General features: G+C 39.3%; 1 protein-coding gene across 1 annotated transcript in view; it reads right to left on the bottom strand.

Moving 5' to 3' along the window:
* Positions 1-19,534, bottom strand: part of LOC307008061 (solute carrier family 4 member 11-like) — a 34,076-nt gene extending 14,542 nt beyond the window's left edge. Inside the window, exons 1-12 of the mRNA XM_079630622.1 lie at positions 19,337-19,534; positions 13,769-13,816; positions 11,944-11,987; positions 11,220-11,439; positions 10,993-11,074; positions 9,427-9,550; positions 9,082-9,285; positions 7,797-7,881; positions 7,576-7,701; positions 7,294-7,407; positions 7,065-7,197; positions 4,436-4,509 (exon numbers count right to left, since the gene is read on the bottom strand). Coding sequence (XP_079486748.1) covers positions 4,436-4,509; positions 7,065-7,197; positions 7,294-7,407; positions 7,576-7,701; positions 7,797-7,881; positions 9,082-9,285; positions 9,427-9,550; positions 10,993-11,074; positions 11,220-11,439; positions 11,944-11,987; positions 13,769-13,816; positions 19,337-19,376 — 1,294 coding nt within the window. The 5' untranslated portion in view covers positions 19,377-19,534. The remainder of the gene's footprint in view (positions 1-4,435; positions 4,510-7,064; positions 7,198-7,293; positions 7,408-7,575; positions 7,702-7,796; positions 7,882-9,081; positions 9,286-9,426; positions 9,551-10,992; positions 11,075-11,219; positions 11,440-11,943; positions 11,988-13,768; positions 13,817-19,336) is intronic.
* Positions 19,535-26,159: the final 6,625 nt, after the last annotated feature.

Here is a 26,159-nt window from a genome sequence, read left to right as displayed (position 1 = left end):
GGGCTTTTTAATATTATGATTTTGTTAAAAAAATTCTCTACCGTCACCACCCCGCAATATCAAGCCCCGCCCCATTAAGCCCCGCCCCCTGCACCCCCTAGATAAAATATGTTCCCGCGCCTCTGTGGGAGCACTGATCTTACTGAAGTTCTGGATGAATCTACGGTAAAAGTTGGCGAATCCGAGGAAGCGTTGAAGTTCCTTGATGTTGGTAGGTAACGGCCAGTTGGATACGGCCTCCACCTTCCTCTGGTCCATAGTAATTCCCTGTTGATTGATGACATATCCCAGGAAATGGACTGTGTCCAGATGGAACTCACACTTCTCAAGTTTGAGGAAGAGCTGGTTATCACGGAGGCGTTGTAAGACTTGTTTCACATGAAGAATGTGTTCGGACAGTTTGGCAGAATATATGAGTATGTCATCAATGTATACGACAACAAACCGTTGTAGGAAGTCTCTGAGGATCTCGTTCATGAAGCCCTGGAATACTGCGGGAGCGTTGGACAGTCCGAAGGGCATGACCCGGTACTCATAGTGGCCAGCAGGGGTAATGAAGGCTGTCTTCCACTCGTCACCTTTTCGAATACGGATCAGATTGTAAGCACTTCGGAGGTCCAGTTTCGAGAAGATGTGGGCTCCACGCAGTTGTTCCAGGGCGGCGGGGACCAGAGGAAGAGGATATCTGAACTTGACAGTAGAGTTATTGAGGGTTCGATAGTCAATACAGGGGCGCAACTGGAAGCGGCAGGGGAGGTAGATGGCTGGATGAATCCTTGTTGCAGAGCCTCTTTGATGTACTCCTCCATGGCCGTCTGCTCTGGGATGGACAACGGATAGATCTTTCCTCGGGGTGCCGTAGCCCCAGGCAGCAGGTCGATCGCACAGTCCCATGGCCGATGAGGAGGAAGTTTGGTGGCCAGCTGCTTGCTGAAGACATCCTGGAACGCCCGGTAGACGCTGGGAATCTCGAGATGTTCACCATTGGGGGGACTTTCTACTGAAGTGGAGTTAATGGGGATCTTGGAAGACTCTGCAGAAGAAGGAGTAACCTTAGTGACGGAGTGTAGGCAGTGAAAGAAGCAGTTCTCCCCCCACTGGCAGATCTCACCGGAGGACCAGCAGATGGTGGGTTCATGATACTCGAGCCACGGGCGTCCCAGGATGATGTCAGCGGTCGAGCCCTCCAGTACCAGAAAGGTAAGTTTCTCTTCGTGCAGGCATCCAATACGAACAGTGATTTCCGGACTGCAGTGACGAATCTGTCCGCGACCAAGCGGTTTTCCCAGGATAGTTTGAACTTGAAGAATCTGAGGGTTGTTCCGGCGTCGAGCATGCAATTTCTGTAAGGTGGTTAAGGAGATGAAGTTGCCTGCGGCACCGGAATCGATCAACGCTTTCGCTGAAACAGATTGTTTGGCATGAGTGAGTATTACAGGGGTGTACTTCATAGATGAAATGGGTGATGGAAGGCGAACTGAACTCACCGCCGGTCGTGGAGGGCGAACAGGACAGGAGATGAGAAGATGACCCGCCGCTCCACAATACAGACATAAATTATTAAGGATGCGGCGCTGACGTTCAGTTGAAGACAGATGAGTAGAATCCACTTCCATAGGCTCTGGTACTGGAGGACTGACTGAACTAACCACGGTTGCTGGGCGAGGAGGAGGAGGAGGCAGTACAGGGTTATTCAGGAAGCAGGCCGAGCGACGTTGAGCCACTCGAATGGAACGCTGAATGAGACCTTCAACTCCGATATGATCATCGTAGATCGCCAGCTGTAAGCAGATATCCGGGTTCAAACCCTGTCGATAGGCGGTGATCAAGGCTGTTTCATTCCATCCGCTGCTGGTGGCCAGTGTGCGGAATTGAAGGGCATAATCAGCTACAGAAGATTTACCCTGCCGTAGACGGAATAGTTGATCGTGGATTGACAGTTCATTAGAAGTTTGAGAGAAAACCTCCCGGAAGTGTGTGATGAAATGGGAGAATGATTGAATGACTGTTCCTTTCGCATCCCAAAGAGCCCGGGCCCAGAGAAGTGCACGTCCAGCGAGAAGTGAGATAACGAACGCGATTTTCGCTCTATCCGAGGTGAACTGTGGCGCTTGCAACTCCATAAACAACTCACATTGAAGCAAAAACCCGCTGCACTCCCCCTCCTCGCCAGAGTAGGTCGCTGGTCGGGCCATGGGACATACAGAGGCAGATGAAGAAGCTGAAGAAGAAGAACTGATGGCTGGGGAAAGGTGGAAACTGAGGAATTATGTTCGCGGCTCCAGCAGACGCTGAAGCTTCCACTCCGCCGTCACCTGTTGGATCTTGCATTTGTGGTCTGGTCTTCTGTCACAAAGCAGAAGGAGACGAACAGGTAACGTAAATAGAGTTTATTGAACAGTAAACTTAATGGTAATGGTAGCAGGTGAGTAACCGGAAGTAAACAGTTTCTGATGTGTGTTGATGATGAAAGTGAACCAGTCTCTTATCTGCTGCAGGTTTGGAGTTTGGTGAAGGATCCAGATGGCTGAAGGCGGACAGAGGAAGCCGGGTGGCTTGGCAGAAGACGGAAGAAGACCCAGGTTGAAGTATGATGAAGGTAAGTAGTCCGTTCGGAATCAGGTAGGTGTATAGCGATCTCAGTGAAGGAGTCAGGTAGTCGATAGTGCAACGACGAGACCAGACAACTGGCAGAGTGAAGGTGTGTGGTTTATGAAGGGATCTGGTGATGCGGGATGATGAAGTGCAGGTGGTGAGGACAGGTGATGGTGATTAGTACTCAGGGGATTGAGAACGAGTGGGCGGAGTGATGATGTCTGGTGTTGATGACGTTGTCTCCGTTACAATCTTCTTATTCAGATGTAAAACATATAAAGCACCCAAAAAATGACAAATCTTTCACAATTTATTGACCCTCATGGTGTTCCAAAAGCATATGATTTGCATTCATGCAAAAATTAATTTTAGGCAGAATCTTCATGCTGCTCTTTTCCATTCAATGAAATTGAATCGGGACTGGGGCTCTCAAGCTAAAAAAAAGTACATTATGATAAATACCTAGCTTGTTACATATACATTTCAACATTTCAGCCGTAAATAAATTATACATGTTAACTAGATTATGTTTATTACTTATCTAGCTATGTATATTTATGCTAAAATATACAGGGGTGGGACAATGAAACTGAAACATTGACCAATATAGTGCTGTAAGATTCATATTTAGTATATGTGCAGCCTGGTGGCCAATCTTCACTGATTGCACATTTCATTAGTAAGAGCAGAGTGTGCAGGTTGAATTAGCAGAGCAATAGGACAGCTGTACATAAAATATTACAATTCAGAGTTCAAATTGTTGGTGCATGCCTCTCTGGCTCATCTGTGACCAGGACAGCAAGTCTTTGTGTAGTATGGAGAGCTATGGTATCCTGGGTAATGTCAGCACCCCACCACGCAGGGCGAACCACATCCAACAAGAGTAACTGCTGATGCCAGAGGAAGCTGTCTGGAAGGGATGTCTGGGTATTAACCCGGATAGTATCCAAAAAACATAAAACCACAGCTGCCCAAAACACTGCAGAATTGAATGCACATCTCGACTCTCTTGTTTCCACCAAACCTGAGCTCCACAGAGTCAATATTCATAGTCTGGCTGCTATAGCCAAACTTTGTACACTCGTACGAATGCCAAATGTCGATTTCAATGGTGCCAACAGAGGAAATCTTGGGCTGTGGACAATGTGAAACATGTCTTGTTCTCTGATGAGTCCATCTTCACTGTCTTTTCCACATCCGTGAGAGTTACAGTTTGGAGAAGATCCAAAGTGGCTTTACACCCAGACTGTTGCTGCCCAGAGTGGATCCGTGATGGTTTGGGCTGCAATATCATGGCCTTCCCTACTGTGCTTGATTCACTGCCAAGAACTACAGACCCATTGTGCACCTAATGGTTCAAACATTTTACCCTGAAGGGGGGTGCCTTGTATCAGCGTGATAATGCACCAATACACACAGCAAGACTAGTGACAGAATGGTTTGATGAACATGAAAGTGAAGCTGAACATCTCCCATTTTTTGGCATTTAACAGCCTCAGTCTCCATTCACTTTAATTGAGTGTAACATAACATATTATTATTTTTAGAAATGTGTTCTTTTCACCAAAACTGATTAGTTACCAACATTCTTTAAAATATCTTATTTTGTGTTCCACAGAATGAAGTATTTTACAGGAACAACAAGAGGGGAGGAAATTATCTTTTTAGGGTGAACTATCCCATGTAACCATATCACATAGAAATGTCATCAATAATGTTCCTAAAATACATCAATTCCCTGTTAAATCCACATTAATGATTCATTTCTAAGATATTACAAGCAGTGACAGTGCTCTGGTATGGATATGAGTTCCAGCAATGTTGAGAGCTCTGAACTTACTGTTTATTGTGCCTTTCAAGGCGTCACCCACAAAGGCAATGGAGATGAACAACGCTATCACTTCTTCTGTGGAACTGAGAGGACACATAGGACACAGTGAACAACTGATCTTCCCTTTTATCAAAACAACAGAGCACAAACCAAGACATAACATAATCGGGGCACGCCATGAACGGAGATTACCACACACATGACAGGAGAGCACAGATTTATGATGTTTATGCTACAGAGAGAGGCCACAGCAGAAGTGTCTGAGTTTTATCAGAATGTAGCGTCTCCCTAAAGAGATTTTATACATCAGTGAAAGAAATCTAGATTGGTACATTTACTCAAGAAAATAAGTGAGATGCTTGTTTGTGTAAAATTCTCCACTATACTAGGTGTTGTGGTTACCATGGGTTGGTGTTGTAACTGCTGGTGGTTCTAGGATTCGTCTCTCTATAAAATTCTGAATCTCATATTAAGATATTGCTTCTGTCCCTCAGTTTGGGACTTTCCCCATTCGCCAGGCTAAAAAAATCGTAAATCTGATTGTTTAGACATGCTAAAGACATACGCTATTGCTGGTTAGTATGACACATGAACTTAAATGTATTAGTTTGGCTTTTATTTTACTTTTTTACTATTTTTTACTTTTTTATTTTTATTTTATATTAACTTGTATCATTCTTATTGTACCAACCTAAACTAATAGGGGATTATCACGCTTCCGGGTTTCATGGGCGAGATTTTTCAACTTTGTGCATGTCCACTTCCGGCGCAGTTCAACAATGGCTGAAACGAAGGCTAGATGTCACTTTGTCAATCAAACAAACAACGCCAACCTTATTTAAGTTTCCATGGATTCCCGACTGAACTGAGTCTAAGGAAGAAGTGGATTAAAGCGGTTCGCCGGGATGAAGGGCCAAACTTTAAAATAAAACAAGGTAGCACGTATGTTTGTATAAATATATAATTGCAGAGGTGGGGATGCAGTATAAATAAACTTAGGGTCGTCCATCATGGGTTCGCCAGAGTGATGAGTGATTCACCATATTTTCATTTAACAAACTATTTTTTTAGTGAAGTTTCATTAACCATTATATGCAATGTAGAAAATGTAAAAAATTAACAAATGAGAAGAGAATTTGTCTATTTGTCTTACCTACAGTACGTATTGTTTGTAACATGGACAAGATAATAGGTAAATCGCATTGGTAGAAGCGCATAACAAATTGTTTAATCTTATATGTACGGTTCGTTGTGCAACTGCGAAAGGAAGTGTCTTCTACGGATGTGTCTACATTATTGTTGTAAATATTTGTATATGGGATAAAATCAGATTCTGGTATGTTACATGGATTACGGTAAGAAGTGTGTTGATGTAAATTGAATATGGGGTACAATCAGATTCCGGTATGTTACATTGATTACGGTAATAAGTGTGTTGATGTAAATATTTGTATATGGGATAAAATCAGATTCCGGTAAGTTACATGGATTACGGTAATAAGTGTATTGATGTACATTTTTGTATATGGGATACAATCTGATTCCTGCATGTTACATGGATTACGGTAATAAGTGTTCAAATGACTGCAGGTGTACGCTTGGTAAAACATGACAGGCCCTGTCCCAAATGACGCACTTCATGTGGACTTTCGGTCTCGTGGACTTAAATTGCGCGTGCTCGCTGAGTCTACGAGTCCGTAGGCCGTCCCATTCATCATTTTAACGCTCTGAAGTGCTCAGCAGCGCCCCCTTTGTACCCTTGAAGCGGTCTTCCGCGAAGCCCGCATAGATGCAGGCTTCACGCACTTTAACTACCCAGGAATCCTTGCGAATTTGCGAAAGGCCAATCAGACAACGAATGGGAGGAGCTTTCGCTCACGTTAACATGAGAAGAACATATTTAAGTGTAAATATCATTATGGTTTTTATGACCTATGTGTACATTTTACCAGTTATTACCTACAGTTTATACAAACATATTGTCATCAACCAGTGGTTGATGTCTCAAACATAAATATATATTTATATTTAATATAAACATAAATAGTGCATTGAATAATAGGCTACGATTGCATTATGATTCATTAAATAAATATAACCGAATGTCAGGGCTTTACTGAATCATATGTAAATGTAGAAATATAATATTTAAACAACAACCGGACCGTCTTCCTATTTCCGGCGTGGCGATCGAGTCTGTCCCAAAAATACCTCTCAATGCACCCTCGTGGACTCGCGCCAAGGGCCCTATAGGTCTGCACTACATGACGTCACCAAAGTGTGGACTCTGAGGAAGTCCACAAGTCCGGAGTGTGCCAATTGGGACAGGGCCACACTAATGAAGGTTTGAACCCGAAAACGGTTTGCACTCTTGCACTTTTTTTTTGCACTTTTGCACTTTATTTGTGGCCTGAGGCCTATGGACAAAAAAATAATTTATAACAAATCCATGGGCTTTTTTTTTTTTTGTGGCCTATATTCGTGTGCGGATCTCTTTTTTCTTATTACTGAATAAGAGGTAAAATATTTTTTGAGAACTTCTCAGGTCGTAAAATGCAGAATTCCGTATAAATGGGGGGGGGGGGGGGGGGGGGGGTGTCACATCACTGGTATATGCACATGGTACTACTGCACTGACCGTTTAACGAGCTTCATAAACAGGCTGACATTGAAGATGCCTCCTAGTATGAGGAACAAACTGTTCCAGAGGCCAATGCAGGCGTAAAATGCGGGAAAGTCTAGGTCATAGTCATCACAGATGCCTCTGATCACTGCAGTGTACAAACAAAAGAGAGAAAACAACTGAATAGGGCTCTGAGAGAGACAGTGCACCTAACCTACTTTTCTTTATAAGAGACATGCAGTACCACTGATGAAGATGGCCAGAGGTGCCGTGGTGAGAGGGATGACCAGCGGAGACCCACAACAGAGAGAGTAAATCACTCCTCCAATGCTCTGACCAATTATAGTCTTCTGTACATCTGCAGAAATGTAAATATACCACAAGGATAACATTAACACAAAACTGACTAAATACCCTTCAAATGAAGCTGGATTTGGAACATGGTAGCGGATGTCCAGCTGATCAACCATGTAGGCCAGATAGGACCAGCTATAAATGTCTTAGTCATATACTTTTGACTACAGACCTATCTCTCCTCGCGTGCTCTCATCATTCAGAGAGCCAAACGCAATCGCTGGCAGCAGGATAGCAATGTAGAGGAAGATGGCCGTGGTGGTGTACTTCAGCAAAGATCTGTCAGAGCCCAGAATACCTGGAGAGAAACCACACAGCAACAGACACCTCACCTTTCTGTTATTTTTAGTAAAAGTGAAGTCAAGCAGGGACTTGAGGGAAACTGAGACTCGCCATCTGTGAAGTCGGACAGGTACAGTGGAAGCCTGCGGCACAAGTCCTCATAAATGCCACGACCTGCTCCGAGGAAATCTTTTACCTGGGTACAAAAGGAGGTTTGGAGGAGAAAAAATATGCTGAATAATGTTTTTTTTTTTATTCATTATAGCAGAACTCATAGAATCTTAAATGCTTTAAAAAAAAAACATGAAAAAAAGTGTTATGTCCTGTAGACTTATGTGATATTTATAAGAATCTCGACTGAATTTTGTGGTGATTATCACAAGATGGAAAGTGGTAAAATCCTTGAATATGTTTGTTGTTTTTGAAATGTTTTTTGAAAGTCTCTTGTTCACATACGCTGCATTTATTTGATCAAAAATACAGTATAAACAGTACTATTGAAATATTATTACAATTTAAACCAACTGTTTGAATATATTTTAAAATGTAATTTATTCCTGAATTTTCAGCATCATTACTCCAGTCTTCAGTGTCACATGATCCTTCAGAAATCATAATATGATGATTTGCTTCTCAAGACATGTTGCTTATGATCATTAATGTTGAAAACAGTTGTGCTGCTTGAAAATTTAGTGGAAACCATGATGCATTTTTTTCTGAATTCTTTGATAAATTGAAAGTTCAAATGTCCAGTGTTTATTTGAAATATAAATCTTTTGTAAATGTCTGTAAATCTTTTGTAAATATCTGTAGTCTGTACTAGTATTTTTGATCGGTTTATTGCATCCTTACTGAATAAAAGTATGAATATCTTTAAAACATTCGTATACTGACCCCAAACATTTAAACAGTAGTGTTTGTTTAAAGTATTAATGTGTCAAATAAAAAAGTGTTATTAATTATGTCATGTATACCCTACGTTATAGGAACAAAATATCCCCACAAAGATGGCAATCTTTGTCCTTGTGGGGACATGTTTGATCCCTATGAAGAAAATAGCTATCATAAGTGATGTTTTTTGAACGTAACAATTCAGAAAGTTTTATGTGATGGGTATGTTTAGGGAATAGAATATACAGAATATACAGTACGTAAATCATTATGTCTATGGAACCCAATGAGTGTGTACCATAAATCATACACCCAGGTGCTTACATCAGTGTGGAGAAGTTTTTATTTGGTCAAGGTTTAGCATAATGTGAGGGTGGACTGTACGTGTGAGGAGTGCACTTAATGACCCACAGAGAAAACTGAACATTAAGTTAGCAGGCAGACTGAGCAGATAATTGGTTGGTGAAGCCATTTACATGTCCCTGAGCCTCTCTCAGATTCAGACCTTGAGTGGTTTGTTGCTGTGTGGGTCGGTCTCTTCCTCCACCGAGGGCTTTTGGATGGCAGTGGAGAGCTGCTGCCTTTGAATCACCAGCTCCTGCTTGAAGTCCTCCTGGGTCTTAGTTTCCAGGAGTTTCTGTCTAAATGAGATGTCTGAGAACAAGGTGGCAAAAGTACGACCGAGCTCTATGGCAGTCTTTGTACTTTTCTGCAGGGTAAGAAAGAGGCAAACACGAAAGAATCTTATACACAGTTTGAAACAACTGCAAATTAGGAGACAACAGTTATAATTTAAATGTGTGTTTTTGTCACTTGAGGTTGTGATTGGAAGATGAAAGGAACGGCTTACTGTTCGAGGCGGTGCCAGGATGAGGATAACATAGCGGACCTCACAGCAGTTAACACCCCAGTTCTGTGGCCGCTCCAGACGGGCAATGCAAACACACTGTCTCTGAAGAGTCTTCACGTTACAGCTGAATATAGAAGGCCACACACTTTTCATCAGCCATATTTAAAGTGCCCCTATTATGCTTTTTCGGATATTACCTTTCATGCAGTTTGTTATATAGCCGTTTGTGAATGTAAAAGGTAATTTTTACCTTTGTAACAAAGTAATTTCAGTCTTACTTCCTGCTCGAACCTATGTAGGTTTGTAACACATTTGCATAATGCCAGCCTATTGGCTGCTCGTGAACAGCATCTACTCTGACCCTGAAACACTGTAGTTGTAGCGGAGGCCTGGAAGAGTTTGGTTCGTGTTGTTGACATGTCAAGAAGTTTGGACTGGTTTTCAATGCTGTGAAAGCAAATCCACTTCGAAATGATGAGGACTCGAGCTAGAACTGATACGGTAAAACCGACGCCATAGTTTCTGTTTGTATGAAGTTGTGTATGAAGTGCTGAGGAAGATCTAGAGCTGAAATTTAGATATGGTAATGGGTGTTTGGTTTCTAACCCACAGTAAACATTAGACCAATCACTACAGACTGGTCCATCTGACCAATCAGAGCAGAGTAGGCTCACGGAAAAGTGGGGTTTAGAGAGACCGAATCCTTTATCAAACTGTTTCGGACACTGTCAGTAAATAGGTGATGCTGCTATGTATATTATGAGACACTGTTTTTGACCTTGGGTGCATGTAAACCTATTGTACGAGACCAAAAATAGGAACAAATAAGGAATACTGTGTTAAATAAATATTTTGTGTGCATCTCAGTTGCAATTGCCTACCATAAATAGGATACATAAAGTTTAGCGTATACAAAACAGCATTATATTGGCCACGAGCCAGATCAGGAATCTATAATAAAAAAAAATTGTGAAAAATAAAAATGCATTTAAAAAGTAAAATACTAAATTCAATCAATGCTAAATTTTACTAAATGTTCAGCTAAATGTTTAATTGCACCCAATAATTAATTAATTAAATTGCATTATTTAAAATTATTCAATTATTAATAAATTAATTGGATTATGAACATTTAAAAGTGCAAAGTACAATGATTTTGTCATTTGAATGGCAATATAAGCATCAGAAAAAAAATTAAAAGTATGTAAATGTATTAATACTGCAATATATATTTAAGGCTATAGGCTTAAAAAGTAATGCAGGGTTCTTGATCTGAAAAAGATGTTAGATATTTAAAGTATGCTCTAAAAATTGGCATCAGACACTGATTAAATACATTTACTGGTGGACCGATATGGTTATGTTTAAAAAACATTGAAGGAAAAAAATAATACATACATATATATATATATATATATATATATATATATATATATATATATATATATATATATATATATATATATATATATACACATATAAAATATTTATAAAGTGCTATAAAGTGCTTTCAATATTTATAAAATATATAAAGTGCTTATTTATTAATGTTAAAGTGCTACATACAGCACACAGATCCAGGACTGCTGGTGGCGAACTCCAGTGGCTGTCGCTGTCACACCCTGAATGGTCTCGGTCAAAAGGTGAACTTGAAAAGACACAGAAAGAGAGAGAAACTGTTTTTAAAGACAGCGGGTCTTCCATTAACCATATTCTCTGAGGGGCTGCCCTGGATTTCTAGATTGCTAGACTAGACGACCTGTGGCATTTGGGGCGAGCAGCCCGCAGCTCACCATTGGCATCCTGTCCTCCAGCATCTGTGAACAGAGCACTCATGACCTCCTCCGCATTGCAGCTGCCCGGCCCGTCCGTGGACACATGGTCCAGCATTCTGCGCAGTACTTCATCCAGGGATGCCGCCTTCTCGTCCAATAGGATGCTGGCCTGAGCCAAGAACCCATCCAGATCCCGTTGAGCTCTCACCTCCTCCTGGAAATTCATCAGCGTCACATACTGAAACGGGAAAGAACAATTCATAAGGTCATCACAAATCATCCTTTAGATCCGGTTCTTTTTAATCAGTCAGTTAAACCAATCAACAAAGCGTTTGCAATATATTCACGCATTTGACAAAGCTTTTTATTTGAAGCAAACCCATGGCATTGAAGCACAGTACTGCTTTTGTATGTTAGTAACAATTAAAACAACTACATTTTATTTTAAAATGTAATTTATTCCTGTGATTGCTCCAGGCTTCAGTGTCAAATGATTCTTCAAAAAATCATTCTAATATGCTGGTTTGGATCAAAATATGACCAAGAGACTTTCAAAAACATTTAAAAAATCGTCATTATTCTAAAATGTTAAAATTGGTGTACATTTAGTGAATTCCACCTCATAACTTCAGATCATAAAAAAGAGTGTGCTTCAAATTGAACTGTGAGGCTTCTTAGACATAAACATATCAATTAAACAACAGATTTTAATTATAAAACAGCTCTAGTAAGAATGGCTTACTCTTCTTGATGTATGTAGAAGGCCAAATCCTGAAACGGCGGTATCTATTCATAGGTAGAAAGGAGAGGAAGAGAAGAAAAAAAAAGGATAAATTGTTAAAACCCTTGTGCTGTTACATGGATGTATGAGTATGAAGGACAGACCACTGAGCCAGGCCTCCCAGAAGAAATGTTTTCCTTCATTATCTTGGAGCCCTGAACCCTTTGTATTATGTCTCCCTGGTTATAAATAGTCAAAGAGTCTCCAAGTCTGCAGCACAGACACATCAGAAGTGCATTGTGGTCCCTGAACCCTGACACCGCAGTCACTTAGGAATAAGACCCGGCACAGCCTGCTTTCCCAATACCACAAACACATCAGACAAAATATGAAAACAATACTGATTGTTTTTAAGGCGGAAAGTGAGCAGAGATCATTTTTGATAGGTGTTCAAAATGTGGAGGAGGTAGAGCTGCTGCTGACGGTTGATACTACTGGGATCCATCTATACCTCAGGCTACCATCACAATGATTTTTTTGAGATTTTTGAAGTAGTCTCAAAGAGAATCTCATCTAACCCACCCACGCACATCATATCTGAACCGCACCACACAGATCTAAACAAACGCTCAGATGCATCACACGCTCTGACCTGAGATGGTCGGCTGAATGGGTGTCTCATAGTGACTGCTGTCTGTTGCGATCGCGAGTGTCTCTTGTTTCCTCTGGCTCTCTTCTCTGCGGCATCTCGCAGCTCTGAGACATCAACATGTCACAATAGAGCTCCTTAAGTAGGCCTTTCTTAGCTTTAAGATGATTATTATAATCTCATTTCCCTGCCTAACTCAGTCTGACGTGACCTTTTACAGCTGTTGAAATATAGCACAGTGCGTTTGTATAGAGGATGAGAGGTGTTCACTTCCTGTTAATGAATCATGCTAATTTTCATTTCAAGCATAGAGATATTTATTCAACACTATTTATGGTATGTGACTGCAGATCCATCGCCCTCAAAAATATATGCACCATCTGTAAGGGCTCCCCATGCCCTAATAAAAACCTGCCCAAAACCAGGCACACGGAGCAATATAACCATAGCCACCACAATAAATTCTTTCTTTGCATGGAAGAGTATAATCATGAGATGAGGTAAACTACATGATATTCTGAGGGATAAAACGAGTTTGTGCAGGCTGCAGCTGTTTGTTTTGTTGGGGTGATAGTCTGTGAAGTCTGTTTACTCTCAGTCTCCGGTTTTGATGGTATTTACTTAATGTGATACGGTGAATCTGAGCCGGTTATTTTTTATTTATAAAGTTATACTTGTATGATCAATTCAGCATTTCCTCTTGCAGTATTTAACACATCAGCCCCAATTTCATCTTCAGCCCTCTTCAACCTGTTTTATATACGGTATTGACCGGTGTGGTTCCCTAAACATAACTCGTGGCCACGAAAAATAGATGTCGTTCTCTCAAAATATGAAGTCGTGGCCACGAGAAAAATATATTGTTCCCTCAACATATGATCTCGAGGCCACGACTTTACATCGCGTGGCCACGATGATGTTGTTACCTCAACAAGATGATCTCGTGGACACGATTTATTATCACGTTCCCACGACTTAATATATATCGTGGCAACCACATATTATCACGTTCCCACGAGTTTATATGTTGTAGCTACGGCAAAACTACTGTAAGTGAACTGAACATGTCCCCTCCTGGTCACCGTAGTTTTGTTTGTCTTTCATGTAGCAAAAAACTTGCTAACTAAACGGGGCACCTCATTTTATTTGAAAAAGATGCATAGGAACAGAGAAAGAATTATAATGTTTATTTCTCACCCATCCCTTGGAAGAGGTGGCCATTTTTTGTCTGCCCAGATGGAGTGTCTGTGGAGGAAACAGATCTCAACTGAGCTTTCATCTTCATACAAATGAGTTTCTTCACATATTTCAAGGTGGTCAAAAGAAGAATTACAACACTTACCCAAAATAGATGGACAGCCATACAGATATACAGACAGAGACAGAAAGATGGACAGATATAGATATAACTTTTTTTTTTTTTTTTTTACAAAACTAAAGTCTGCATGAAATTGTCTTTCTTCCTTATTGAGATATGTCTACCAGTGAAATGGCTTCTCGAATGAGAAAAAAAAACAAAAAAAAACAGAGTGGGACTTGATTCTGTTCATTGGGAAGTGATTGGATCATTGTCCAATCAAATGAAAGATTATTAATTAGTTTATATATGTATATAAAATTGTACTGTATTACAGTAATGACAAACTAATGAGAATCACCATTAAAGGAATTCAATGGGGGAAATTACATTATTGCACAGTAATGAAAATGTGAGGGTAAATTCAATGCAACTGCTTCTAATGTCAGTACATAATCAATTAATGAAAAGTTATAAACGAGCCTTATTATGGCACTGAAGAGGGGCAATAGAGTGAAGAGCAGTCATGAGTTACTATTATAAATTTAGGATCCTGACTCTTACTCTAACCTCAGCTGCACACACTTATTCCAGGCCATCAAAGAGACTGGGATTTAATGGAAATTTCCCATCTCTGAAATTTATCCAATTTACACCAGCCCCGATGGCGTCATGCATGGAAGGCTCAGAGCCGTCACGTATTTTCTTCAGGGTGGATGGGATAAAGAGGTTATTTTCTGCACACAATTTTTATCACAGGCTGTAGGATATTCTTAGCACATCTCCAATGACCGCAGCTCCACCATCATCCCGCCATCTTTAATTTAGCAGACAACTTGCTTTGTTACAACAGTCCTCACACTAGACGGGCCTCAAAACACTATAGCGCTTTGAGCCCCAAGGCAGATCGCTGCCCTTGCAACCCTGCTGGCTTGGACAAATTGATTCATTTTATCTTTGTGACAAAATATCATTTGTTCCTATATGTATGCTTGCTAAATACTGGTCTACTGCAAAACCAGGTATTTTCTTTTGAGAGAGTGTCTGAGAATGGAAATTCCTCCCTTGTGGATTGGTTCGCTCTACAGTCTGGACATGTGACATCTGGGATTAGAGGAAAGATTGTCATTTCTAGTCTCACTTCAGGACCTCATCAGCCCTCAGGCCACACGAGTCCTGTAATGGCTGGACATACACACTGTACGTGACAAAACCATTTCTGAGAGTCCTTAATGGATCCCTTAAAGCAATGTTCTGTGTTCAACACAACTTAAGCTCAGTCCACAGCATCTGCGGCATGCCGCCAAAGAAAATAACCCAATATCACACGAGAAAGACTTGTGTTGTGACACAATGCCCTGCTAAGCAGATTACTCTGGCAAGTGTGAAATTTGATTCGATAAGCAAATATTTAACAGGCAAACATGTAACTAAGTTAGGAAATGCCTGTGTCATGTCGTAGCTCCAAAATGTTATTGGTCCACTTTGAAGCCATAGTCAATACGATAAAATATATAATCTTTGCATTCATTGAGCATATATAATGAATCTGATTAATTGTTGAAAGTTTCTATTGAAAGCAGTGAGGCTGATAACACAAGCAGTGACACAGACAGCAACATAGTGCTGGCTCAGATCCGGCCCACATCTGATATGTTGTTGTCTGGGGAAGGTCCTTTATCATAAATTAATGTAGCAATCCAAAAATGTCTGTGATATATTTGTTTATCCATGTAACAACATTATTAGCCAAAAAAATTAAAGACAGACTTAAGAGAGCCAAGAGGAGGCCGCACTTCCTCTTACTTGGGACGGCCCTGCCAACATGCAGCCACATAAAGACAATGTTTGAAACATTGTAATGAATACAGTACTCAACTTCAATGGGCTTCTTTATTTTTGTGATGTGAAGCCTAAGTGGTCGAAGTCTTAATTGTTCAGCTTCATTGTCAGAGAAGCAAATATTTTGAGACACGCAACACAACACACTGTGGTCTCTCTTCATTTCCCACAGTTGTACTGGTATCTTGCCGAGTGCAAGATATGTCTCGTCATATTTTCTTGTCTTTTCACTGTGCTTACACCGGACTCGACAGTCGCGCCGCAACAGTTTAATTCAGGCTGTTTACACAAGACGCGACAAAGTGAATGCTGAGAATCCATTTGTCCTCTGTGTCAGAAGTTGTGCTAGCGCAAACGAGGCATCAGTTTGGGGGATTTGTTGTGTCGCGCTAGCCTGGGAAAACCCAGACCACTTCCGGCAAATTTAGATTTGCTCTGCAAGTGGGTCTGGCAAAGAGCCCATTGAAACCCATTTCCAATCCGCCGAAATCGCGGCACCAATCAGAAACGTTTTACACGATGACGACAGAGCAGAGACGGTGACGCAGATTTTGTACATTACAGACATGGATGCCGCCGTGGAACATCACAACATCACTCGTTCGAATCAGCAATCGCGTCTGTTTCAAGCGATTTAAAATGGTCATTTTCGTTAACACAAACAGAGAATTGCTGAGAGTCTCGAGATGTTTCTCCGTCGCTCTGCATACGTCATGTCATTCATCGCTCTGATTGGTTTTAGATCTATCCGACGTCCGTTGGTGACGCCCCTGTGGAAATGAATTGTCTATGGAGCTTTGCCAGACCCTTACTCAGTTACAACTGAGAGGGTCTGGGTTTTCCCAGGCTAGTGTCGCGCTGCACTCGGTGTAGACAGCAGCACTGATTATAATGGGTTCTATATGCTTTTGTTGCGTCATGTTGCGCCGCTTGCCTTGTGACTATTGATGCAGATTCATTGTCTGCTTTATGTTTACAGGCATTAGCAGTCCTTTCACAAACTTGTCCATGTCCATGCTTAGAGCAGAACCATGCATAATTTATATTTTTACACGGCTCCCTGCCATGCTCAATTTCGATTCTTTAATTGTGCCATCTAGCAGTCTGTTATTGCACGACAACAAACGCTATAAACTAATAACAGACCGCTCAAGCAGGTAGTACAAGACAACTTGAGGTAATATGTAAAATGTATATTTTGTGTTCAATTATTTACGTGGCAAGTAGCCACATAATAAGCAGGATCATTTCGCAGTGGGGTTTTATATCAACCTGAAGAGTTTTTTTTTTTTTTGCATAAAAATCTGCTGAATGTACACTATCCCGTAGCCTTGCCAAGCCCCCCTTTTTATAACTCCTGGCCCCCAGTTTGGAAACCACTGCGCTAGACAGACGCGTTTGACTGTTGCGCTTGCATGATTCAAATGGCTCACTGAAAAAGACAGTAACTTGTCGCCACCTAGTGGCATATCAATTTTAACCTGCAGAAAGCGTCACTGGAAAAATCCCCAGCACTAATGGACAGACTGTCTGGAACAAACAAACACAGACAAGTAAAGTGATTAAAACACTGAAAAGTTCCAGTGATGTTAATATCAGCACACTTGGAATGCCGAGCAGCTAATCAAAATCTTTGGCAAATGTGATATGTTTTAATTTCCCATTATGTAAAGCATGTAATCATATTTTGCTTACAATGCTAGACACATTCCCTCTAAATGGACATCTTTTCTCTGCTGCTTGCCTTACTAGACTTCCTGTTAGCAGACTCGCTGACTTCCTGTTGCTGACTGTGCTGTCCTGTGGTGCTGACAGGAATAATAGTTCCATGAAAAGGTCTGTACCTTTAGCAGGAACTATGGTAAATTGGCACTGACCCTAAAATAGTTGTTTTAACTCTCTCTGAGACCTGATGGCAGATTTGAGATCTTCAGAGTTATTAGTTCACCCAAAAAAAAGCATTGCATTCACATATAAACATTCATCAATGCACATACAGTATCAGTTATGGTAAACAGCTCAAGCATGCTTGCTTGATGTGCGAGAACCAATGAGGTTCATTCTCATGTTACGCAGCACGTTTGAGATTCAGCAAGAACCAATGAGATTTGTTATAGCGCAAGTTGTTGACGTGACATGGTATTTTCACTAACACACAAGATAAAAATTTCTATAATTTGTATTGTCATTTAAAATGCAGTAAATGGTTAAAATAATTAATAAAGTTAGTGACCCTTTATATTTTCTCAAACATCAGACTGATGTTTCAGTTCAGCATATAAAGTGATCATGTCTCTTCAGAAAATGTGGACTAAACTGTACAATTCATATGTAGGTTTACATCTCGTCAAAGTGTCAGTTAGCTTTGGGACAGAAATCTCTCAGATTTTATTAAAATATCTTCATTTGCGTTTCAAAATTGAACAAAAGTCTTAAGGGTTTGGAACGACATGAGGGTGAGTAAATGATGACAGAATTTTCAGAACTTTTTTTCTTGTTTAAAATGTTTTTATTAGGGAATCCAACAATTTGACAATCATTGTTTCATCGCTTTTTATGATTCCTCATTTTTGGGTGAACTTTTTAAGGACAGACCGGATATTGAATATATTGAATCGTATAATATAAAACATTTATTTCCCCTAGATTAAAAAAAAACAAAAAAAACAATTATTGATTATGATTATTTTATTTTAAAAGTATAGATTGTTGCTTCTCTTTAATGACCTCTTCTGAACTTTTAAGAGTTTTGATGTTTCAGAATGTCTCTATTTATAGAGCTTTTAACTTCTATAATAATTATAATAATAATAATAATTATATTGTATCCTTGGCGTATGCCATGTCAAAGAGTCCTCAAACTTGATTTTTTTTTTTATCATAAGGAGACAATGCAGCTTGATGTGAGAGGGTTTCTCTGGCTTCTCTCTCTTTTTTTATTTTTTATTCAGTATGTTTTAGATTCAATGCAACCATGTTTATCTAACACAGACGGATCATCATATTTGTTTTACATTTGCTCTTACAAATTCAGCTGGCGTTTCATTATACCGGCTGAATCCTGACTCATTCTTATACCGGTTTTTACCTAATATTGCACTACAATATTGAATATTATGCATGAGTTTACACACACACACACACACACACACACACACACACACACACACACACACACACACACACACACACACACACACACACACACACACACACACACACACACAGACACACAGACACACACACACACACACACACACACACACACACACACACACACACACACACACACACACACTCCACTTAGAGAGAGAAAAAAATAATTTTCATTTAAATATTACTCATTTTTTTCAGTAAGAGTCTGATTACAACTGCTGAATTAAAAATGCATATGTCCCATATGCAGTGTTGATTATCACATTTGAATAGTAAACATTTTCACAGTCCTTCAAAATTTTCAAGATTAAAACAAGAGAAGTATTTCTCTTGCCTTGTAATCTTCCATTCTAAGCAAATACAACAAGTGATTCTGTAAATTACCCTGAAACTAATTCACAAGTGACCAAAACTCCACTTGCAGGTCTCTATCCGCACTGATTTAGTTGACTAAACGCAGCTGAACTTACCGGTTGGCACAAATTTCAGCACTTTTTTGCTTTCCATCATTTCCCTCAGAAGTGTAGCCGATCAACCCATCATGGTTTCAAATAAAAAGTCTGTCTGCTTCAAAACCATACTTTTACACCTCCACACATCAGCAAGCACATGAAACAGGGAGGGTTTGCTCTGCCTCTGGGTCCCTGTGCCTTTCACAAACACTAGACAAAACTGAAACCCATCACAACTAACAGTAAGATATTATTTCTCATTATATGTGTGTGTGTGTGTGTGTGTGTGTGTGTGTGTGTGTGTGTGTGTGTGTGTGTGTGTGTGTGTGTGTGTGTGTGTGTGTGTGTGTGTGTGTGTGTACATTCTGTATATTTTTTTTCTACTTTGCCCATAAACACAATTAACCAGAAAGGTTCACACAAATTAAGAAATCTACTACAAATTGAGCCCTGCACTGGGTCTGCCTGGAGAATATTTAAAACGTCTGACTATTAACTAACTTTCATGAATTAAACAATTTTCTCTCCACCTAGTAGACTTACATTTGAGAGCTGGTATGAATTTGAATTAATGCAGGATAAGTGGTGGCAAAGTGGAAGGATGATTAAAATTTGCAGCCGAGATCATGCTACAGTACCAGTCCATTGAGAAATTACCTCAGCATCACATCAGTAATAATGCTAATATGCTCAATTTGGCAAATTTACACAACGCACCTATTGAATAACTGAAGAATATCCCTTTAATAATAGAACTGCACACTTGGAGTAATAAATACTGCAAAGTTTAAGCATACTAAATATATTGTTGTGCTCATATATTGTATAATTGTGACAGAAATATATCTAATGACATTGCCTGGCAAAAACATATGATAAACTAGAAAAGGGAAATTTAGTTTTGACTGACCATCAACAGGAGAAGAAAGTTGACTGAATTCGAGTTTACTGAATTTAGGGCTTTATTTAATAAACTAAAGCCGATGCAGCATTAAAACGTTTATGCCTTTTCTGAACTTAATAAACAAATAAATAAAACCTTGATGTTCACCCCACCCTCATTCGTGTGCTTTTCCATTGAATTAATTTAAAACAACGTAATCATTCATGGCATTCCTGCTAATTATTTTTGTAGAGGTTAGATGCCTTGTAAACCCATATCAAAGAGGTGCTTTCACAAAACACCTCTGGCGATCTGTTAAATGTTTGAGTTAAATGTTAGTGACTCCTCCTAAGCAGATTTAATGCCACTAAAATGATGCCAGAAAAACAGGCCTCATGGTAGTAAAAGTTGTTGGTGGGCATGTTAATTATACAGTTTGAAGCATCACAGTGAGTTATGCCTCTGGCTGCTGCTAGAGGGCAACACACAGCAGAGGCAGGAGAAACTTTGTGGACAATTCATAAACATGATTTAACCAACAATTGATCACATTATTGCAAGACTTATAGCATATATGATTAAAGTAACAGGGTTGCACAGGCATTAGCGTGTGTAGTGTACTGGATCCTTTCTTTAGAAAACGAACAGTTCATTCTCAATTTAAAAATAAAAGGTACTAAAGCTTCCACTGGGGTGGTAACCTTTCAAAAGATATTAATATGTCCACTACAGGCACACATATATACTTTAAAGTATGCAATATTTAGGGGTAAATAAGGTACAAATGTGTAACTTTTTAACGTAAAAGAAAAACCTTTGAAATTTCACCATCTCTCAAATGATGCATTGTGTTATATTTAAAGGGGTCATGACATGTTTTTTTTTATTTTATTATTATGTTCCCTTAGGTGCAATTATAGTATTACTATAGTTTTTTTTACAAAAAACTTTTAAAATGTAGTGATTTATGACCTTTTCCCACCCTGTTTCTCATCCTCTGATTCAAACAGTCTGTTTTGGGGGTGTTTCCCCTTTAAGAGTTCAGTGTTAATGCCCACTGTTATGATTGGCTAACGTCAGTGCCTATGCATCAATTATTAACGCCCCCAGCCAGAACCTGTGCGGATTCAGCGTATTTAAAAAGTAGTTTAAAGTTTTAAACACATTACTTACAGTTTGCGTCGTCGTTGTTGAGCCCAGAATAGTCGGCAAGGACTTATCTTTGAGCAACAGTTTTCTGGCAAAGCCAGCATCATTTTGGGATTTGTTCTCAAAACAGTCATCCTTCAAATGTATAGAACAAACGCTTAAACTAACACTGCCGTGACTGAGACGTCCGCAAAAAATAAAGTGCATCTATTTTTCCCTGACGACTGGATCTTTCGCAGCGTATTCAAAGATGTTGTTTGTCCACAGCCAGGAACAGCACATCTGCGTGGCATCGTAATTTCCCTGTACACAGACCGACTCGCTGTCCGTCGACTGAACACTTGTGAGGCGCGCAGCGCGCGGGCGCGACAATGATACGAAATGAGCATTGTTGTCTTGCGCTTAAAGCGTAGTTGTCTTGTGCCGGAGGCGGTCATATGCAAACGCTGGTACGTCACTTCTTACCATGGATCCAGAACGAGCTGAATTTAGAGCTTGATTAAATAAATGATTCGTTTATAATGGGGAGGACGTCTTAAGCTATGAAACTTGCAGGACGTTTTAATGGTACAAAGACCTACTAAAAGATCAAGGCAAATTTGGTTTCTCATGTCATGACCCCTTTAAATGTTTTTAATAAAATGGTTGACTTGGATTTCACTGCAAGCTATTTATTTATAATAAGGACACAGTTATAGTTTGATTGGAAATGAAGAACAATAAAAATCCCTTGTTGGCAGAAGCTAAACTAATTCTACCCATCATTGTCAACCAGACAAATCAGAAACAACAGAAACAAACTCTGGTAACAGGTCGCTCGCAACCAAACCAAGTTCGAGTCCAGCTTTTTTTGATCACATTCTTTGCCCCCTTTCCCATCACAAACAATAGCATATCTCAGACGCATTTATTTGAAATATATGTGACTGGTGAGTAGATGAGTCTATTCAGTGTGATGACATTGAATGTCCTGTCAACCTCTGTAGTTCCATTTATTCACTTGTTAGCTATGCCTTTTTTTAAGACAAGTAGAAGACTTCAAAATAATCACAAGGGGGAATTATTACTGATGCATTTTATGTCATAGAATAAAATGTGAAAGTATTGGTTTATCACAGACGTCAGGCATTTAACCAAAAGACTTCAGGACGATGGAACCTGAAGTGATAAAATGCTGACTTGTTTCCAGGTTAATTTAACATTAATTTGCATTCTTAAAAAGAATCAAGATTCTCAAAGTCTGTGTCTGTGAAAGGTGGCAAAAATAAATGGTGAAGGCCTTGTAAAAAGTTTCCATGACAGTCTTTGTGTGACCATCACCAAAATGAAAATGTTGAAATCTGTTAGTGATAGAAAAAGTGATAGTGATTGAAATCTGCAGCTTGATAACAAATAACCCCGGGGACATCAACCAAAAGTTAAATAATCGCCTATTATAGAGTGTGATTTTGAACGAGCATTTTGATCTGTTTTAGTGAATGTCAACAGTGCCCTCTGCTGTTGTAGAGCCAAAGGAGCTGGAAGTGACTTGTTAAGACAGTCTGATCTTCATTTACAGCAGTGTTTTTCAGTCCTGTACAATATATAGCCTATCTTCATAACACACCTGATTCAGATCATCAGCTTATTAGCAGAGAAAATATGCAGTGTTGTGGGTCTCCAGGAATTAAAATCACTGATTTAGTCATGCTTAGATGGCGAGAACTGAGGGATTTGAGAAATGTTTTTTATAAGTGATGTGGAGATTTTGTTTTTATTACTCAACAGGAGGAAGCTATCATTGTATGCATTATCTATTGTGAAGGGTCTTTTCATTATAGTTGTAGTTGTAACGCTGTGCTGTAATTTATTTTTAAGGAAGTACTGTGTCAATTAGCTAACTTGAGATCCTTTCCATCAGATATCTCTTAAGCTATAGTGAATGTTTTATGAGTATGATAATCTCTCCTTCTCTCTTTATATGAGAGGGAACCATCTGTCCGCACAGCCAAAAAAAAAAGTGTTAATAGCTCAAAATGTATACAAACAAAGCTGTGGGAAATATACAGTAAGGCCTTGCACTTGAATAATTGAATAATTGAATTACTGGTATGTGTGTTTGGTCAAGGCATGGGAATATGGGCACTTAAAAAAAAAAATATATATATATATATATTTCCTGAGACTGTCATAATTTACTTAATTTAATCCTATATTTCTATAAACAAATATAAACTACAGTATTTCAATCACACATGTTAAGTTTACTTTTACCTAATTAAAAGTTGAACTTAGCTTAATGTTTAAGTTCAGTCTTTATGAATAGCTCATTAGGTGAATTTGATATAGAGCATTAAGTTGAGGCAATGGATTTACTAAAAATAAATGTAACTTAGTGTTTACAATGCAGACAGATACTGTAAACTATGATGACTCGCTAAAGTCGCTATATAAAGACAAATGAAAACAAAGTCATTAATGCATGCGTTATTCTCACCAAAGCTAAGATGACAATTAGAATTAATCATTTGTAGGAAAAGTTGACTGAGAATAAAAAAGCACAGACAAGGTTCATTTTACATACACTACAGTCAACCATTAGAAATGAGCAGACACATGGACACTGTTTTATCATTTATTCACCAGGCCAGAAAAACATGCGCCAAGCAATAACAAAACCACGAGAACAAACCCTCTCAGTCACACTTTATAGTTGCCTTTAACTATTATGCACTTACTTTAGCCTACAATGTACTTAGTGTGTTCATGTTTGCATTGCAAAGCACTTGTGCTGATATTGAGGTGGGATATGGTAAGTTAGGGACAGGTTTGGTGGTATGTGTATGTTTAAGGGGTGGGGTAAGGGAAGGGTCAACAGTGTAATTGGTCCAAGCACCGATGGTGTGAGGACCCTCTTGGAATTGCTCTTGGGATTTAAAAAAAAGTACCATGTAAAATCATGTATGTACACAATAAATGCATTGTATCAAATTATTAATTTAAATCTTAGTATAGCCTAGACATTTAGTTAGACCCATTTCTCAGTGTATGTTCTGTCGGATATCGTATTTTTGCTGTGTGATACTGTATATGTAGATATTAATCCTGTGATTCTACTGCATGTTATCTTTGTTTATTAAAGACTATTTATAATATTACCTTGGTGTGTTGCTTTACCACAACAGATGTGACAATATTATTGTGAAAATGTGCATTCATTTTTTATTCAACAGTTTTGCTCACTTTTACTGCATATTACAATAAGTAGAACAGGCTGCATTGCATTTATCCACATAGGAGGAGAAATTGAAGAAAAAAAACACATCTTGTACAGTACGCAGCTCTTCCACAACCTTTGGAAACAGTTTTGCACAACGACAGCTTTCAGAAACTACCTTTAAAAAGTTGAAGAGTAAGTGTCTCCTACCTGCTGTAAAACTGGTCTCTAGGACTTCTGCCATTCCACCTCTAGTGAAGACTGAAGAGGATACAAATCCGCCAGTCATGCAATGACCTACTGGTTAACAGACACACTTAAATACTTAGCTACAGCGTCAGATTAGTTAAAGTTTTATCAGATAAGATGAGAGCCATGCCGTCCTTCTATTATGCAATCTGATTTACTTTTTACTCAATGGAACATTTAATCTGTGCAATAGTAGAAAGAGTAGATCTAAACTTGCAACTATAAACAATATAGTTGTTATAGTGTTGGGAGAAACAAAGCTTTACAAAGCTTTGAATTAATTGAACCAATTGCTTCACAAATGTATTCACTGTTTCAAAGCGTTTAAATCTCCAATACTAACCAACCGCAGAACCATACGTCACAACAGTCTGAGGACAACAGCGCCACTCTAACAGTCTCATGCTGGAAGTGAGCGGAGGTAATGAAAACTAAAGCTGCAGCTGACTTGTTGCCTCACTGCCCTGTCAGGCAATGGCTTAGCAGGCAGCGTTTATGCATGACGATACCTCACGAGACTTGATAACAAAACAGAGAGGGCTGGTGACAACCAATTGAATATTTAATCACCAAAATACGAACTTCTTGCAAGAAATGTCATTAAAAGTGGAAAAAAGTTAGTCAAAATGTACACTTTACACACAAACTGAACACCAACCTCAAATTTCAGACGGCATCTTTATTTTTTAGCTCAACAGTCAGGGAATGGAACGCACAGGATTGAGGAATATCAAATCAATAATTGTAAATGGGCCTTGTCACTTTATCGCGTCTGTTGAAATTGTCAACAGACAATTATTTTATACCATTGGTTACATTTTCTGATACTGAGCAATGTTTATGTGTGTTTTTTTACATTTAGGCATATAACTAAATACATGTAGGCATGCAACAATTTCCACTGCCCAGTGTTTTTAAACCGAGCAGGCAGATGACACAAGTTGAATGCACACCTTCAAATTCACTTAAAAAAGGCAATTGTCCAAGGAGGTATGACGGATTTGAGTTATTTTTTAAGACACAGTGGCAAGAAATAGTATTTAATAGTTGTCTCTTTACATTTACATTTATTCATTTAGCAGACGCTTTTATCCAAAGCGACTTACAAATGAGAACAATAGAAGCAGTTAAACGAACAATAAGACAACAATATTCAAGTGCTATGACCCTTCCCAGTTCAATCTGACGCAGTCCTTTTTTTTCATTTTTTTTTTATAGATATAGAATAGAAAGTGTTAGTATTGATAGATCAAGTGTTGCCGAAAAAGATGCGTCTTCAGCCGTTTCTTGAGCTCGAGTTCAGTTCGGCAGGTCATTCCACCGGCAGGTAATAGTCAAGGTAAAGGTCAGAGAAAGAGATTTTG

Source organism: Phoxinus phoxinus (genome assembly GCF_949152265.1).
Source record: "Phoxinus phoxinus genome assembly, chromosome: 12".
In the NCBI taxonomy this organism is placed as follows: domain Eukaryota; kingdom Metazoa; phylum Chordata; class Actinopteri; order Cypriniformes; family Leuciscidae; genus Phoxinus; species Phoxinus phoxinus.
The sequence above is the reverse complement of the archived record's forward strand: the minus strand, read 5'-3'. Positions and strand labels throughout refer to the sequence as shown.